At 45.1% G+C, this 19797-nt stretch overlaps 2 protein-coding genes across 2 annotated transcripts in view; one reads left to right on the top strand and one right to left on the bottom strand.

Moving 5' to 3' along the window:
* The window catches only part of LOC143369209 (uncharacterized), a 201425-nt gene that overhangs the window by 170766 nt on the left and 10862 nt on the right, over positions 1-19797 (top strand). The window lies entirely within an intron of this gene.
* The window catches only part of LOC143369205 (solute carrier family 2, facilitated glucose transporter member 8), a 31190-nt gene that overhangs the window by 10598 nt on the left and 795 nt on the right, over positions 1-19797 (bottom strand). Inside the window, exon 2 of the mRNA XM_076812841.1 lies at positions 11456-11873. Within this exon, the coding sequence (XP_076668956.1) occupies positions 11456-11699 (244 nt within the window). The 5' untranslated portion in view covers positions 11700-11873. The remainder of the gene's footprint in view (positions 1-11455; positions 11874-19797) is intronic.

Below are 19797 nucleotides of genomic sequence, written 5' to 3'. Positions count from 1 at the left end.
GTACATTATTACATAATTACAGCGGGCCTGATAATGGGCGAACGTGGCTGTCAATCGCTTATTAAAGATTACAGCTTCCCTCGGGTGAAGCGAGAAGCGCGTTGAGTAATCGCCAGCCATAACGCGACTCCGGATCCACCTGTTTTGCTCCTCCTTATCCGTTCATCTCTGGCTTCGCGTTTACAGCGACTTTTCTGTTTCTTTTTCTAATCGACGTCGGTGCACGTCGCGGCCGCTCGAACGCGTAAAATAAAGTCCCTCGCGTGTTGTGTAAGAGCAATTGGCCTGTGCGGGGCGATAAACAGCGGCTTTCGACTGTGCCTGAAAATTGCACCTGGGTCCACTGAAAGGGAGCAGTCTGAACAGGGATACCTTAGATCAGCTTCGACCTGAGATCTCGTGGTGAAATGTTACTGGGCAAAGAGGGTGGGTTCGCATTTTTTTTTTAAGAAATTTGAAGTCGGCAGAATTATTATTAACATTAGTATGAATTCGTTAATTTCGCGTGGACTACCTCGTGCTTTATTTTGAAGAAAAACCCTGACACCGAGCGCGCGTAGAAATCTGAAAATGCACTTGGGGCAGACACTGCGCCCAGCCGTTCCGCCTATCTTTGTAGAGTAACACGGTAGGATTTGGCGGAGATAAAGTGATCCGTTCGTTCGGCAGCGTCCACTTCGATGTCCATTTAAAATTGCACGTGGATCCATTGTTGTAGAGCTGCGCGACTCGTTTTTTAGTATTCCGCTGGCGATACGCGGTCCTCAAGGATCGAGCCGAAGGCGTTTCCGCGTGTGACACGGTTTTGCATGATTGCCAATTCCAGAGGCGAGACTCAAGGATCCTCTCTGATACGGAAGCGCGAGGAAAACGATACTCTGATAGCGCGGATAGGATTGAAATTAGACGATACCGGAGTAGGACTGATGGAGACAATAATTGCTCGGTCGATTATTCAAAGCGGCTTATCATTCAATAAAACACCTAATGCCCTGAAAGATCTGCACACAATGATATCGCTGTGAGCGGTGGATTCGTGGAATACCGACACGCCTCGGCGAAAATTGCATCCATTAAGATAATCGAGAGGTAGATCACTAATTTCAACAATGTTGCTACGGGATGGCAGAGGTTGCTGAGGAAATCCAAGCGGACAGTCTCAGATCTATTCAAATACACCCGCGTGAATATCTTTGAAATTATGCTTCGCGGTACAATACACGAAATACAGTAATGTTAAAATACAGTGCCGGGCAGAAAATTATTGGGACACCACTTCGATGAAACTTTCAGCAATTATACAACTTACTTAAATCTACAAGCGGGATTTTTAAATTGGCATTGCAGGCTCAGGTAAAACAGTTGAAAAAGCGACGTTCAGTATATCCTTCCCTATTCCGACCAAGTGCAATTTTTTTTAACAAACACGTCATCTAGTGAACTACTTAATCCTTTTAGCTTCCCCAAAAAACTCAAGTCGCTTGGATTAATTTTAAAAAAGTTTTTCTGTTTTATATGGTGTCCCAATAGTTTTGCCCTGCACTATAGATGAGATTAAACTTCACAGCCCTACTCTTCCACCTACCAAATAAATTACATCCCCTTTGCAGCCATTCAACTATTGCCTCAAATATGTACGTCCCAATGTCGTGAATAATTCCGAAGATACTCCTCCCCTGAACGATGTCAACGACACCCTTAGGAATCGAGATGCTTCGAGCCGCAAGCCAGAGGCAAGTTCGTGGCTTCAAAGAGGCTCGTCCCGCGGAAAACGCGCGATTGTCGAATGTAAACGTAAAAGATCGACACGTCACGTTGCATTAGGTTTTACGTAATCCCTGCGGCATCGCTCTTATATCATTCTATCGCGTGCGCCGCCGGAACGATAATAAAAATAATCTCGTGCGCTCGTTACGGGCGAATCGCGCGCGACTTCGCCAGTGCAAACGCCGTCGCGAAAAAGAATCCATCTCCCGCCGTTCCACCCGCGAAATCGATCAACAATCTGCGTATCGGCGACCACGCGCGTAATGGATCTAACAGCCGCGCTGTCATTCTGCTGGGAAACCGTTGCATTTGATTACAAACAATAGCAGAGGGAAATGTTTTTTTTGTCGAGGATCGATCGAAACCTCGTTTGCATTGGAGAAATTTGTTTTTAGGGAATGCAGAGGATCGAGGGAAGGTTCCGACAGATCGAGATGGGTATTAAATGGATCAAGGGTAAAGTGACCAGATATTTTCTGTTCCAATGCGGGACAAGCAAGCAAACAAGCAAGCAAGCAAAAAAAAAAGGGGATAAGAGATGCGTGAGGAGATTTTTTCCGTAGTTTATTAAAGCATTTACAATATATTTAAAAATACATACTTGTGATTATAAGATGATACGTTGAAACGAAATTAAAAATATATATATTTTTTTTCACAACAAAAAAAGTGGAGGAAACAGTAACTTTATGCCAATGCGAAAATGTAAAAGGTTACATGTCCAATCCGGGACACTTTGCGGGACAAAGGGCTCAAATGCGGGACGTCTGGTCACTTTAATCAAGGGGATCAAAATGATGGAGAATTATTTTTGTTTCTGGATGGATCGTGAGATTTAAGTTGCATTGAAAATTCTTAATAGTGACTTTTAATTTGGATATACTTGCTTCGAGATGAGTCTCATTTTAAATGGAAAAGAAAGGCGAGGATGAAGCGATTAATCTCTGTTATCAAGTCGCTTCCTTTAAATACAGAGTTTTGCGGCGCTCCTATCGCCCTGCATTTCCTCTCAGCTGTATTTTTCGAACAGATAAAACATCGCAGGAACGATGACATCTGCGTAAACAACGGTGACAGAGTTGGACCGCCACTGTACTGTAAATCATTCCGCGCGGCGCAATAAATCCGCGTCGAGCACAGAGATATCGATCGAGATTACCGTTTTCTTGCTGATGGATCACGCCTCCGTAAACATTCAATTTCCACGCACTCCAGATCCCGATTGCTGCGACCCGTACGTCACGCGTGATGCGATCTTTATTGGCGCTAATATCTCCATGGGATTCGTGAATCACTTCGTAAATCGACGGTCAGCTTTGTGACACAAATCGGGGATGAGACGGGGCGAATCTGAATTCTCCTTTCCCTTATCTCCTCCCCTATATATCTTTTCACCGAAATTCGCAGATACTCTTGGGAATATATTCTCCGGGAGTAAAAGAGGACCGACTGCGAGTGTCTTCTTTTAATTTCTTAATCAAAGTGAAGTGAACAGTAAATAAAAATAACGATACGGAGTAAGTTGCGTCGCAGTGAACCGCGGAGATTAGAAACTAGACTTTTATCCTCGTCGAATGAAAAGCTTTCATGGCCACGCACGAGCGTGTAACTGAAAGTCCAAGACGCGTAGTAAGAACTCGCGAGAAGAGCTGAATGAAGCGCGGAAAAGGAGGCGAAGGGAACAAGGAGGGGAGAAAATAGTGGATAGAAACTGTCGGAGGGGTCGCGTACGAAGATTGGAAATTTCCGTGTCGATAAGAATTTTCATAAACTTGCCAGCTGTTACGTCACAGTGCCGCGCGTCCTATGCCTACGATGTAGGTACAACGAGACCAGAAATCTGTGCTTTGAAACTTCGTAGAGAGGATTCTGAAAAGGTGGAGGCGTCTTAAGAGTCTCAAGTGTCCACGAGAAGTATCACTTAACGATCGAGAATTAGTTCTGCTGGAATATTTGAGCAAGAATTTTCGTAAAGCTTCCAAGGGACAGCCCACGTATTTCTATCTTCCAAAACCTTATCGTCAAGACTGAGATCCACCGATCTCCCCCGTCTGCTTCGTTAATGTAAATTTCGCGTATCGAGATAACGCTATGTTTACAAAACATACATGCCTTGATTAGAACACATATTATGTAGCTAATCGGAAACTGTTACGCTCGACGATTAAGAAATCTAAAATATCTCACTCCGAACGAATCGATAACTGGCCGGTTCCGTCAAACATCTTATCAATGAATTCTAGATCCATTAATCTCTAACACGCTCGAAGGTCTCGACGCTAGGTACACGAATGACGGTGGACACTTGCGAAATAATTTCCTGCTTCCTCCACCTATACGGAAATTATGCGTGAACATACATACATAATGAAGTATGCGTGACGAGTTGAGTAACCTCCTTCTTTTTGAAGTCGCTTAAAAAGACAGGACCTAGCAGGTGTCCACTATGCCCGGTGAAAAATTTGCAAAAGCAAATAGTAAGTCAAAGACAATCTATAATCTGCTCAAGGATAAAGCCAGTGGTGTTGTTGACCATTTCGTGATACCAGGATCACCGAAAAACGTCATCGGTGGGCGGATGGCTGCAGCCTCGCTGCGTTTTATCAGAACACCATTAAAATGTGAATACGAAACCGTCAGATGAATTGGTCGTGTTTAATCGAGTCAGCCGCAAGTAGCGACGTTTCTCCGATTGCGTTTCTCTCACATTCGTGGGCGCCTCGCTTTCCGTAGCTACCGAGGAATTACCCTCTTCGTCCTGATCCAGTAGCTTCGGTAACAAAAGCTACCAACTCGCCAACGATCTAATCAGAGGTGATTAGAGGAGTCGTTAATTTCCTTAGGAAGGCTATGGAAAAAGTCCACCCGAGGAATAGTCGCAATAAATCTCTATCAGCCCCGCAGCGACGATACATTAACAAATCAGAGACAAAGCGATTAATCGGCGCGTGGGCTACTGTAAACTGCCGCTGTTTATCGCGCTATCGATCCTGATAGTAACGAGAGGATTACAGCAAATCGGAGCACGGTTATCGTCTAATTTTTCCGCCACCGAGTGTGAAGCAATCGCGGCGACCAGCGAAAAACGTTTCGTACATGGAAGCGGACCGACGAAAGTAAAGGAAAGGTTTCTGCTCGAAGAGTTCAGCGGTTCAAGAGTTCAAGCGGCTTATCTCGGCCAAGGTGTTGGCTATTTTTAGTATAAATTCGGCGGCGATCTTGGAATATTTTTATCGAGAACGCGCCCGAATTATGCAGACAATAAGGCGCGAATTATAAACACCGTCGACGACGCGCCACTCGTTGCGAAATCCTCTGATTACAATTTCAACACCGACCGAGCCGAAAATATTTGTCGCTGCAATGCAAACGTCACTCGTCCCTGTTGTCGTATTTTCTTCGCTCTCCATCAATATCCCCTGCAATCAAGATTCTTTCTCCGTCATCGAAATTCACAGATTGCAACAGAAACGACGCCGCACTCGACGATTTCGAGACTCCGCGTCCCGAGTGTGTTTCTCCCTTCCGCAGGGTTCCCCGGGAGGATTCTTTACCAGCTATCGTTCCAAAGTCGTATCGTAGATCTACCGATACAGGCGATATCGACAGCAAATACGAGTTTCTCGGAAATTCGCGGCAAACTTTTCAAGGGAATAAAACCCAGGAAAAGCTTTCCTCGTGCCTCTTGCGCAACGCAATTATTTCCCAGCTGATCGCTGACTTAACGACACCGCCGTCGACGGTATCGTAACGCCGCTCCTACCTCCGCGAAAAAGAGCCGCTATCGGTGTCGCTGGTTTCATAGAATCGCCACCGATTCGCCGGCGATTTCGCCGACGATCGAATCAGTGATCAAACAAGAGGCCTGGAAAGAAGTCAATCACGCCGGGACTTTTTCCATGGAAACCGAACGCGTGTCGTCCTCGCTATCCGTTATCTGCTCGTCAGTGCAGCTTTATCGGTGCATTATCTTGAAATCCGCGCGACAGTCGATTATCGAAGCGTACTGTTATGTAAAATTCTCGGTCGATGGAAAAATGATCCTCCGGCTATCGCGGATGAGACAGATGACAGCGGAGGGAACAAAAATACCAATGCGAGGCCGTCGACGTAATCGTCGATTGCTTTGTCATCGAGTAGCGAGCGAAATGCGCGAAACGGTGCGCGATTCGGGGTGCACTGTTCCTCGCATCGAGTGCGAATCGAGTGGAGTCGCCAGGTGACGTGTCTGTCGTTAAAGTCACTTTAACGACCGCCTCGACTTCGTTCTAACGGCGCATATTTAATGACTTCGTCGAGGCGAAGGTCGCGTGGCTGGTACTCGAATTTCAGCGGTAGAGACACGGAACGGCATCGTTCTGCCAGGTGAAATTGATCCAGGAAAAGGATCGGAGAACGGCCCCTTTCCGCGAGGAGGAAATCGCGCGCAGGAGACACGCTAGGAAAATAAAGAAGTGACGCCGCGACGGAACGGTGAACGTCGCGCCAGCTGAATAGGTAAATGGTCCCTTCGCGACGCTCCTAAGGAAAGAGCGAGATCGAGGGGCGCGACGTCACTTCGGGCAGGTGGATCGAATTTTATATTTTCATCAGACGTCCGCTAGCGTTCGTCCGCAAGGATTTCCCTGGGAAGCCCCGTGGAGTTTGTAATGGGAAAGCTGATCTCCGCGGCCGAAATTTTGGCTACTACTTCGCGTGTCCCGTCTGCCCTAACGTCCTTCCCATTTCTCGTCTGTCAGTCCGTTTGCTGCAGTTTTTACGGCGAGCTAGAGTTCGAAGGGATGAATTCGAGGATAACAAGGGAGCAGATTTATGGGGCGTCCTTGGCGCTCGAGGCGTAGGTGGCCTTCCGTTTGATAAGGTGATCGATGGTCAAGATCGTTGATCGAGGTAACAAGGATGAATTCACGGAGCGCATAGTCACGTCCGATAAATAATGGCGAAGAGACAGCTACGTCCTCGAATGTGACGAATATTAAAACGGTCCGCGTCCGGTGTTGAATCGAATGAAATTCGGTCTAGCGAAGATCGCAATCGACTCAAACTACATCCTTATTAGCCGTGTGACTGCGGATGGCCGGAGGAACGATTGTTTCGATGTGCAACCTCTGCGCGCGAAACCGTTGCTCGATCCGTTTCGGCATTCGAACCTGGATGACTCACAAGGTAGCATCCCGAACTCGGAAATTCAAAAAATTCTGAAACTCCGTGAACACGTAGGGAATTTCCTCCTGATTACAACGGAACTTTTGTTTGCTGCCCAAATTCACTCTAAGGGGGTGGAATCGACGGCTGAAAATTCGACTGTCTTCCGATTTTGTGTTATAGCTCGTGAACTGTCAAATAAATTTCTTACCAGATGATAGATCTAATTAAAACAAGTAACTTTTGCCCTGAAACTTTTTTTTCTATCTCTTACTGATTGCGAGTTACAAAATAAGATCGGGAAATAGCCGAATTTTCAGGGGTTAATTTCAACCCCTTAGAGTGCATTTGGGCAACAAACAAAAATTGCGTTGTAATCAGGAGGAAATGCGCTAGATCTTCACAAAGTTTCGGAATTCTTTGAATTTTCGGGTTCGGGATCTTCCCTTGTCAGTCGCGGCGTCGCCAGGTTTCGCTCGACGCCTCGAAGCAATCTTCCTTAAAGTTCGCTCCTGGGAGCATTGTTCTTTTCTCCGGGGAAATCCCTTGGAGTTTTGAGTATCCGAAGGCAGAGTGTTTGTTGGAATTTGGTAGGTTGATAAGGTGGATACGCCGGTGGCAGGATTTCATGCAAATTGAAGGTTCTGAAAGGGCGAGAGCTGTGTATGGCAATTTTAAGGAAGGTACAGGGCCTCCGATGCTCTTGCTGAGAAGCTAAGAAAGTGGGAACGGAGTTGATGAGTTTGAATTCTGTGAGAATATTAATTTGAATTGGAGAGGCTCGGCTTGGCTCTGTAGCTTGAATTGAGGACGAAGTCGATCTAGAGAATAATTAGGTACACCATTTACGAAGCACAGCATTAAATTAACAACTTTTAGTACGTAATGAAAAATTCATCACAGAAATACTGTATCATTAATCTCGAGCGCTCCCAGAATCCACCGCAGAAGACTTCTACAATTTTGTCGCAGATTACGTTAATACGAACTTACGTTCTGCAAACAGAGTTGCCCTGCCGACCCGAAGGATAATTTCCCTTAAATCTTCCCAAATCCACTGCAGAAACCTCTACTACACCTGCATTACGCGGCAGGCGACATTAACGCGATTGTCAAATAGAATTACCCCCGGAAAGTGTGCCGCGAATGCGCCTTAATCCCTTTGAAAACAGAGATCTCACCTGAAGCTACGCCGCGATACGATGCTCAAAGAATAATTTCGCTAGCAAAACGTGCGATGAAACAGAAGGCCTACCTTTACCTGCGCGGCAGAGATCGCGTATTTATCCACGAGACCAGCGAAAACAAACATCGCTTCGTCGCAGAATCTCCGCCAATTCGTGAAACGAACGTGACTCGAAATCGCGCGCGTGCACATTTTGCGAATTGACGCTCGGATCGATACATCACGTTCCTTTTCTTTCCTTCGAACCTCGGCGAAGTCCCTTTTCTTTACATGTCTTTGTGAATTTGAAAGCATCAAATGTTAACGACGTCGTTTGATCGCGACGAGAGGGGTGGCACAGAGAAATCGGCGCTGTTCGGCGAGCTCTCTCCGCGAATTTCCGTTGTTGACGCAGTGATCAAAAGTTATTCGAGGCTCGCCACGTTTCCTTGCACGTTTGCTCCTGCTCGCGGACTGTGTCGAGCGAAAAGTTGCGGACCAAACGAGACGCGCGTGTCGCGCTACTGGCAAGTCCACCAAGTTCATTACTCGCCTCCCAGTTGCATTTATAGATCTCTCTGTCTCTATATTTAAACGCGCAAACAACCGTGGCGCGGAGGCTCTCGTCGCTTGGAGCGAGGGAAAGTTAATCAAGTTTCCAGCAGACTTTTCCAATATCTGATATATGGAAAAAATACACGGTGAAAAAACAGAGCGAAAGTGTGCAGTGACATTTTTTCGTGCGGAGCTTTGTTCTCTAGCAAATCGAGTTTCAAACGGCGGTACAGCGCGGCGCGAGTGAATGCGGGCACGCATGACTGCAACTTTGAAGTCGGTTTCCTCCGGAATGGAAGCTCGTAGAGAAAAACTTTATTCTACGTTTCTGATTCGTTTTTTCGAGAGGAATCGTTATCTGTCGGTTTGGAGCGCGCACTTTGGAAGCCTGCGCTGTAAAACTCGATATACCGTACGACATCGAATCGCTTCGCATTCTAATTAAACGTGCCGTCGTAGTAACGTTCAAAGTCTAACGGAGTGTGAAGTTTCGCGGGAATCGCGAGGTTTTATATCCACACACGGAGCGACGAAGGCGAAGTGCGATGGACGTTACACCGAATGAATGAATCAGAGTTGATATGGACAAAAGAGCAGTGGTCTGGGCTCCATGGAGACGAAGAGGGTCGCAGGGATTCCTCTCTGTCACCTGGTGCAAATTCAATCTACTGCGAATTGAACCTTTATTGCAACTCTGCGGCAGGGTGCGCAATTTGAATCGATACTCGCAGCAAGAAGCTTCTATGAATAGCTTATTTAAAATGGACAGCTACCAATCACTCTGCCAATGATGTAATAAATGTCGCAAATTATTAATAAACACGCGACAAGATTTATTCTTAGTTTATTTCCCGCTGCAGAAATTAATCACTTAATCCGCGCTAATAGAGAAACAACCTACAATATTTATTCGCAATATTAATCAGTCACTCTACATTGTTTTCGCGCAAGAGACACGAAGCTTGTTGCTGCATTAATTATTCAATAAAGCTCACTTGTCACAGGCACGCGACAATATTGTTTAATCGTTGCCAAAACATCTGAAGAGATAAATTCAGCCGAGTTCAAGCCGCAGCTTCGCGCCAAGTCAAAGATCCGCTCGATGCAACGCGGAACGTGTTTATTTACTCCGCACGCTCCACGTGACTTTCCGATCGAGGAAAATTCGATTGTATGGCGCTTTATCGACGATGAAAGCTTGGAAGACAACAGGAAGGCCAAAAGGTGTGTCTTTTGCTTAACAATGGCATTCCAAGTATCGTAAATTGATCCCTGAAGAGGTCTTTCCGTTGCGCGTTAATCACCGAAACAAATGCCCGCGCGTTCCTCAGACACGAATTCCTAAAACTCTAACCGAACAAGCAGGGAAACATAGTTTCCCCTCGTTTTTTAGAAGCCAGAACTGGCGATAATGCCGCGAAGTCGAGGATCTACGGAAGGCTTCCTCCAGTGATAAATAGATTTCTCGAAGAAAACCGACACGTGCTATTTCCCGCGAGAATTAAATAAATTATTGGCGCAACGTCCATCGCGTTGCCAGAGGAGCCAGCGTAAAGCACAATCGTACTTAACCGAATCGCTGTAAATTAAAGTCCCCGAGTCCACGTGGCTGCATAGAACTTACGGTAATTGAACACGGGGCAGCATTCTCTGCGATAGTGGAACACGAGTGCCAGTAGATTAGATCAACGCAATTAAATAGAAATACAAAAGAAATCGTGGAGCTTTGCACCATTATCAAGGATCTAATCTCTTTCTCGTGTAGCGGTCGATATCTTTGCGGGCAGATTTTCTTATATAATCATATCAAAAGTATGAAAGGGAGATACGTGCTGATGTTGGATGACTAATTTCTTTCGTTCGTTTAATGCCGCACGCATGGAACTTGCATAACTACTTGGTTCCTGACAATCTTGATCGCATGCACCGCGACAGCGCCCGTTCAGGAAAGAATTGTAGCGCCGCTGCATTCGGCTTCCGGGGAAAGCGTTATGTAAATTCTTTTCCACAATTTCTTCTCAAGTTAACTACGCGAGCTCGTAGCGTTCGGCTGTAAATAGTTGCTAGTCGGGAAGACCACGAAACGGCACCAGTTCGACGCGTTTATCGAAGTCGTCGCAAGCATGGATCAGTGTCCAATCCTACTCGGTGTTCGAATCACTGACACGTGTTGATTGGAAATTTTTAAACTTCCTTCAAAGCTAGCCTTATCTTCCCAGTTCTAATACACTGACTTAACAATCCTCAACCCAGACACCGAACACTCCAAGCAAACCCCAAGTTAACTTAACCCTCAGGGCCCCATCATTCCCACGCCCGCGGTGCCCCTCAATTAACAAAATCAATTATTCAAAACCCCCCTCCCATGTTACGATCCCAAGTGCCCACTTCGGTGCAACGTTAATCGAAGCGGTCCCACCGCCTCACCTCGGTTTACACATCCATTGCAATTTCCACCCCATCCACGATCATCAAACGCCCACTTCACCCAAGTACCAAGGCTTCCAAAACGGATATATAACCAACGTACCTAGCCGTCATCCTTCCACCGCGACCCCGAAACCTCGAATCCCTCGCGCGCGAGTTAACGAACCTCCCGACCTAGGCCACCGAAATATCGAGCCGCCGAACGCTCGCCAAGGGGAGGATACGCGAAGCCGGCGCTCGAGTTCGCGGAACTTCCCCGAGGCGACCCCCGCGACCCGTCGAAATTCCCGCCCTGCTGGTTCCCAAAGGGCGCTGCGACACGGATTGCAGGTGTACCCGTTGCCACCCCTGCAAAGTGGCGGTGTTCGGCGGGCAACGGTGGTTGGGTGCACTTACCCGCGGACGCGGCGACGTACTGCAGTGTCGTGGAACCCTTCTCCGTCATGTCGCTGTCACGGTAGTCGTCGTGCGCACCGTTTAAACTGTAATACTTGGCTGAATTGAAGCCGTTCTCTCCAGGTCGCTTGCCAAGGGTGGTCGAACTGTACACCGCTGAGGAGGAACTCACTGGTACAGGGCTGTAGGCATACGCTTTATACCGCCCCTCTATCTCCTCATGGTGGCCGCGGGTGGGGGCCATTTCTCCCTCTTTTTCTCTGTTCCTCGCTCGATAAACGGCCGGCCTCTCTCTCTCCCTTCCTCCTACCTCTTGCCTCTGACGCCGACGCCGCCGACGCTGTCGCGATTAGCGATTCCCTCGCGTCAGAAACCACTGCCCCGCTGAAAATCCGACCGTCGTCCCGTGTCTGTGACCCTGCAACCGTGAACGATAGTGTCAAGGTCGGGCGCGACTCGATCGCCGATCGATCCGACGGCGGGCTCCACCGTCCCGACAATCCCGACCACCCCTAACTGAGGGGTGCACGTGGTCCCTTCTGGATCTACGGGACGGTTACTCGACCGGCGTTCAATCGACTCCGGCGCTCGTAATCCAGGGGGATAGCCGCAGTTTTATTGCGGACTATTCGGGGGTGAAAGTCGCGGGATCAGTTTATGTTGATGGTGGAGCTTGGGGATTTGAATAAAGGGAGGTATTCCGGGCGGAAAGGATGTAATGGGATTCCATTTTTCCAGAATGAAATTCGTGTGAAGATCGTTTTGGAATTGAGGAGGTGGAAGGAGGGTACTTCTGCAGTCGTTTAACTGGCATTGCGATTTGTTTAGTATGTTTTGTTCTATTCCAAAGTCCTTTGATTTAATAGGGGAGAGGTGGGATGAAAGGGGCACGTGTTGAAAGGGGCATTGTAATTATCTGAAAGATAAAGGATTTTCCCAGGACGAAAGTATTTTCATTTTGTAACAACACATTTCAATTTTTTTTTATGTTTTCTCGAAACGTTTTGCCAAGTGCTGTTACCAATAACTGACTTCTTTATTGTTACATCTGGATCGATATTTATTCAGGAATAATAAGACATAAGGTGAATGTCCGAATTTCTGCTGATTTAAGAGGTAACTCGTCATAAAGAAGGTGTAAAAAAATTGTTTGTGATCAAAACTTGCAGAGTAACTGATTAATTCTTTAATAGTAAATCAATCAATTCAAAAACTATTTAAGAAAGATATTTCAAGATGTTTAACTATTAGTAATTTGTAATTAAATATTTAACGCTCTAAATGTCTGTATTTCTGCTCATGAAAAATAGCGATGTATGTATTGCCCCAAGCTCGTGCAACACTCGCGTAAATGTTTAAATAATTTAGAATTATTTTGTTGCAACTATAGTACAAACGTAACGCATATAATAATAAGAAAACTACGAAACGAGCAGAAATGGGGACATGAGCAGAAATTGGGACATTCACCTTATGTCAGATAATCTTTTGTTTAATATTCAAACTGTAGAAATTGGAGTTTCAATTGCGTTGTCATATTTACGAATGGGATACAAGAAAGATTTATGAAACTCCTTTTCTAAGTGTTCCCTTCAAAATCTTACTATGATAAATATTCAGTGATTTTACTATCTGGTCCTAAACGAAAATGCCCTTTCATCCCACCTCCCCCCTAAGTAAGTAGTTCTGTAAAAGTATCTGTATTCTGGTGACAACGAAGGTCTTACTGTAGTTTACTTCTGGGCAGAATAAATCACTGAATTTGAATAGAGGTTGGATTCGCGTGTAGGTTCCAAGGCCAAGGTTGACTAATCTGCAGTGCCCTACTGTAACCCATTCTAGTGTAATTAATGTCAGTAGAAGTGTACTAAGAACATCGAACAATTTTAGAAAGGAACATAATATAGATTGGAATCCCAATTGAGGATTACTGAAAATAAAAATATAATCCTCTTCTCATTCAATATAATTCTTCATCCCTAAACCCCCACGTCCATAATCCGGTACACGTTCACTTCCCATAATAGCTTCATACTTCTGAAATATAAAAAGCAGGAAATATTCCTCCTACATTTATCTGTTCCTGAAACTCGGCGCCACGGAGGGAACTCACATCAAAGCCAGCTATTTTCAATGAATTCAACGATGTGGAACATCGATATCAATTGGAATAAATTTTCCATCGCGTCTCTTTCTAGCGTGCCTGGCAGGAAAATCGAAAACAACAAACACGGTAAATCGTGGCTGGCGGGTAATCAAACCTAAAGCGTTTCCTAATGACACACCCCGCCCCCCTTTTGACATTCAGAGGGAACGCTGCTTTCCATGAATTAGTAAGGGTGTTTTTCCACTTTCCGCGGCTGGGGTCCAATTAACTTGGCTCTGGTCGATTGATAAGTCGCCGAGGTTAATCTATCGCACGATCATCGCAGATAATTTCAAGGACGCTCTATGCTTGTTGGTCAACTGAACAAAGGTTCGCGGGCCGGTCTCACCTGTTCTTATCGAGCTACGTCAAGAGTAGAAATCGATAGAGGGAAACACGAAAGTTGCCTGCACGGCTGTACACGTGCATGGCGATGGAAAGAAACGGGCAGGCAATGAAACAGGCGAAGCCACGCGGTGAAACATAACGCAAAACGATGAAAGAAGGTATCAGATAATTCCAACTCCGACGCTCTTCGCCCCTCCGTTCTCAGGCTTTCTGTCGTTTGATAACATCGTTTCCTCCCGCACCTGCTTCGCGTCCTACATCTAACGTAACATCGTCGCCGACATTCGCGGCTGTTATTGTGATTGAAAGTGTATTTCTCTCCGAGGAGCTGGTATCGCGGAGGATTAAATCGATCGACCGCAGCCGGTCACGGAACCTCCCTGCTCTCGCACTTGCATTCGCCCTGCACTCCTAAAAATCAATAGGCACTCGTTGGTGGTACTCTGGTTCCTTTGCACCACTCGTGTAACGAGAGGATTACTGGCCGGAGACGACGAGAAGAGGGATTCGGGGAAACGTCCACGGAGAAGAAGCTTATCGAGGGAACGAGAATTAGAAAAGGGGTGGGCACGCTGGTAACTCCGTTAGATTTGTCCAAATGTAGCATTATAATTGGAGAGAGAAAATAAGAGATGTCTGGAGGTGGAAGGTAGAAGATGACGTTCCCTTTGGTCGCGCGTAGAGATTACTGCGACGTTATTACGTTATGGAAGATCTCAATGAAATATGAACGCCCCGAGGAACTAGAGGCGAAGAGCGGATCCTCTGAAGTATCTACCTACAGTGACTCGCATTAATGTTCGGACACTTTTTAAAATCGCATAACTTTTTTAGAATTGCTCCAAACGACCTGAGTTTTTTTGAGCAGCTAGAAGGATTAGTTTGCTAAATGACGTAAAGAATAGTAAAGGTCGATTTTTAAACTTTTTTTTGTGAGCTTGTAATGAAAATTCAAAAAATCCGTTTGTAGATTGCAGTAAGTTGTATACGTGCCTAAAATTTCAACAAAATCGGTTAACGTTGCTCCGAGCTACAAACGTTTAAAGATCGCAGAATAAGGTCGAAAATCGCTGATTTCGGGAATTTTCGCGAATCTACAAACGGGTTTTTTGCATTTTCATTACAAGCTCACAAAAAAAAAGTTTAAAAATCGACCTTTACTATTCTTTTCGCTATTCCGACCAAATACATTTTTTTTCAAAACGACCAAATACGTCATTTAGCAAACTAATCCTTCTAGCTTCTCAAAAAAACTCAAGTTGTTAGGACCAATTCTAAAAAAGTTATGCGATTTTAAAAAGTGTCCGAATATTAATGCGAGTCACTGTATCCCAGAAGACGTGGGCGCTTGAATTTTTTATGTTTAATAACTCCTCTGCTCTTGGAGCGCAGGAAAATGGCCCAGGAGGTTGAAGTAGGATTCTCTGAAGGAGCAAGAGCGTTGAGAGCTGGGCACACGTACCTCTCGCGAAGTGAACGTTGATCGACAAAGCGTTACGCTATTCCGATCAGATTGTCGCCCAGATTTACAATGTTTCCCATCGATCGATACGGAATGAACTAATTGTCAACCACGAGATAATCGATTCCAAGCATCCGGGGAATTACCGAAGGCTGCATCCATGAAAATGCATCGGACGAAGAGGACGCGCGACGATGCGCGAGCAGGAATTTTAAGTCGGAAGAACTTTTTCTTTAGAACACTGTCGCGCGTCTCGAATGTCCCTGCTTCGATAACGACCGAACCGGAGTGGATTATTAAAAGCAGCGGTGAATGAAACCACTGTGCAGAAACGACGAACGAAATCTTCTCGTTGGACCAGAGAAAAGTACAATCTATCTCCGATGGAGATAACTCGAAAGGAATTCGCGGATTACTGTTTCAACTCCATTTTATTACTACAAGAGAATCTTTTCTCCGTTACGCGAAATTCTGGCAATTAAACGCTCTGCTGCTCCGATGCTATTACGCGCAAATTCCGTACGAGCCCTTATCGAAACAATCGCGTGTCCATACTAGCTCGAGTAATAAAGATTCCACTGTACTTGAATACCGTATTATCAAAAGTAATGATTGACACACGCTCAATGACAATTGGCTTGGTGTTACGACTACGTATCGTCCACACTATTCCAAAGAACACTCGTAGATAAATGTTATGACGAAGGCTTCTGTGTCTTCCCGCGGAAAGCGTTACGTAATGCGATTTCTCTCTCCCCGATTTCGCATCGAAGTGGACAGTAGCGTTTATCTGTAGGTAAACAGCCCTGCAATTGTGTCAATCACTTGTCCACGTGGTCGCGTGACACATTTCGTCGAGTAGGATGCTCGAGTACCTCGCTGCTGCCGTGCGGTAAACACGTGATTAGGGCGAAGCCGATCTCAATTCGCTATTCATCCGATTCCAAAGCCCAAACGTTGGATATATAGAAGCATCGAGGCAGCAAGCTCGTCGAGTGAAACTCGAACCGATCGAACCCGCTAATTAGATATCCTAGTTAATCCAACCACCAGCATCCTCTGGTTCGGCCTCGAAATTCGCTTCCAATCAACTCGGTGGAGAATATTTGGAGAAGGGAATTCTGAAGGGTCGCGCGAGCCTCTCGATCCACCGTTTTCAGTGATCGAACCAACTATTTGTCGCGACGGATATGGGCCGTCGAGGGAATTTTATCATCAGATAAGATCGAACTCGAGAAAGGCAATCGAGACAAGGATCAGGTGGGAGGAATGTTTGGTCAGCATTGACAAATTTATCTCGTGAACCGTGATAAAAAACCTCTGACAAACTGTTCGTCTGAGCGACGACGTGATAATCGAAACGGCGTCAATGCTATCGATGAAATTTTCACGTACACTGCGTTCCATATAAGAGCGTACCAACGCCCATACCGATTTGCGACAGATCTGCGCAGCTCACACGGATCTGACACACGCGATTGGTCGTAGCACTCTCGCGATTGGTCGTAGCACTTTCCCTGCCGGTTTACTACCGATCAGCAGTGTATCCCTGCGCGAAACGAGTACGCTCTAACGTGGAACGCAGTGTAGATCAGGAGGTTCTTGTGGTTGACTGTAATGGTCCTTTGGTAGTAATAAATATAGTGTTACAACGGGGAGTTCTCCTGTTCCAACATAATAATTTCCAAATTATGACGGATTTAACAAGCTGAAGGAAAGTAGACATAATAATTTCCAAATTATGACAGATTTAACAAGCTGAAGGAAAGTAGACTGGACATGTATCACAAAAAACACTACTCAGGACCTGTATTGATTAACAAGAAACGGTAATGTCGTGATAGAGGATGTGATCTTGACCCGTCGCAGTGGCGTCTGGCTGACGAATGACAGTATATCAATACGGTCATCGTCTTCTCCGACGTCTTCTTATCACTGTCGCGAGCACCAGCATGCCATGGATTTTTGTACGTAGGGGTCCCATATTTCAGGTTCAAGGCTTCAATTTAAAACGGAGAGACTTGAGTAAGTCTATCAGCCATCAGACTTGATGATTATTTCATTATCTTGAGAACTCATTCCCAATCATTTTTGTACTTTCAATCGCTAATTGGAGAAAGAAACAGTTTCTTAGCATTCCATTATTTTTATTGCTATTGATACAACGGGGAATTCCCTCGTTGGACATTATCACGGATTTAACAAGATGAAGGAAGTGGACACGCAGTACAAAAAACACTAGGAACTATATTAATTAACAAGGAACGGTAAGGTCGTGATAGATGATGCGAGCCAGACGCAATTGCGAGCAGAGAGGTCAGGATCGCATTATCTGTCACGCCATTAGGGTAAAGTAGCCGAATATGACGACCTCTGCTGAGTGATGAAGAAATTGTTTTGAATGATGAAGGTGATTAAGAAAGAAAATTATGGTACAGAATGCTTGTTTTGCAATTCTAAAAAAGTTATGCGATTTTAAAAGTTGTGAATTTTCTTTCGTCCGTCACTGTAGTTCCTAGTGTTTTTTTGTGTTGCGTCTCTAGTTTACTTTCCTCCATTTTGTTAAATCTGTAATTATGTCCAACGGGGGAGCTCACCGTTGTAACAATAGCAATAACAATAATGGAATGCTAAGAAACTGTTTCTTTCTCCAATTAGCGATTGAAAGTACAAAAATGATTGGAAATGAGTTTTCAAAATAATGAAATAACCATCAAGTCTGATGTTTGGTAAACTTACTCGAGTTTCTACGTTTTAAATTGAAGCCTTGAACCTGAAATATGAAACAGAAATGAGGAAAACAACTACAGCAGGAGAACTCGTTAAAACTTAACGGGGTATACCCGTTTGAACCCTCGGAGAATGTGTACAATTTCATGATTTTTCTACATGTCAACGGCTTGATGAAGATTTCCCGATTTTTTACTATCTTTACATAGTATTATGAACTACTTAAAAAAAAAGTTTCAGTTAAAAAACTATTGTTTTTCGGAAGTTATGCATACACATCCGAAAGTCTCTCGATTTTAGACGGCTAATCGGTGGGCCTAAAAACTCGCGCTACGTTCAACCAATTCACTTCCAATTTTGCATGCAGGATCGTAATAAGATTCCACATCGTCCAACGAGGGCTTTTTTAATTCCGATTCCCCGTTAATTATTTATAAACAAAAAAGGTGGCCTTTTCTCTTAGAAAAATGTAACTTTACCTTTGATCTCCCACCATTTCTTTATTTTTCAAAATTTTCAAAATCGGCCCCGTTGGACGATAGCTATTGACATACTTTACAAGAAGATTATATAGTTTTTTACTTCAGACACGACATAAAGCTGTTTTCAGGCCCACCGTTTAGCCGTCCAAAATCGAGAGACTTTCGGATATGTATGCATAACTTCCAAAAAACAATAGTTTTTGAACTGAAACTTTTTTTTTATATAGTTCATAATACTACGTAAAGATAGTAAAAAAACGGGAAATCTTCATCAAGCCGTTGACTTGTAAAAAAATCCACCAAATGTACAGATTTCCTGATGGTTCAAACGGGTATACCCCGTCAATACGTCCACTAAGAAATATCAACTTTTTCTTCATATTTCGAATAACGCCACCGCCTATCGCCGGAATGCCAGCAGTGGGACCGGTCTAATCTCGAAACGAAGAGGGCAGGACCGAGTGTATCGGCGGAATTGCGTGAAACAGTTTCTGCTTGTCTTCGAGTAAAGATTTGCAGACCGAGAGTTTCCACGGAATCGCGAAACACGCTACTCTGAGCTTTTGAAAGAAAAAAAAAAAAAAGTGAACGGCTCCGCCTCGAAGATCGCGCGTTTCCTTGACGGTCTTAATTAAGCCAAGAGAACTACGAAAGTGATCGATCGCGGAGTATATACGATTGTTGTTCCCTGAGAATTACGAGCGCGTCCAAGGAGAATGGAAATTGGTGGCGGTGACGCGACGGATCAGGCACGCGTAGATCGTCTTCCTTCGGAAATCGTTACGTTATCGGGAACTACGCGGCAAGATAAAAAAAAGAAAAAAGTGTGGCAAAGGCACAGATACCAGGGGAATGCATGAAAGATCGATCGACGGTACACTGCAACGTTTCGCGAATTAAAAATTCCTGGGTACAAAATTTGGCGTTCGCCCTTCGCGTCGGTAACGGCGAGGAACGAGGAACGTCCGTCTTCCATCGAGCACTAAGAATTCACAACGAGTCTAGTCATCCTATTCAGATTTCACTGAGCAAAGATTCCCCGGGGCAGTTCGCCCCCCGAAATTTACATATCGAGTGGCATGAATCATCGACATTAACACCTCCGTTTAAAAATCGACACTCGCGAGGTCCCATCCGCGCATCCCCCCGCCCTCGGCTATAAGAGAAATGAACG

This window comes from Andrena cerasifolii, chromosome 5, assembly GCF_050908995.1.
Source record: "Andrena cerasifolii isolate SP2316 chromosome 5, iyAndCera1_principal, whole genome shotgun sequence".
NCBI lineage: Eukaryota > Metazoa > Arthropoda > Insecta > Hymenoptera > Andrenidae > Andrena > Andrena cerasifolii.
The sequence above is the reverse complement of the archived record's forward strand: the minus strand, read 5'-3'. Positions and strand labels throughout refer to the sequence as shown.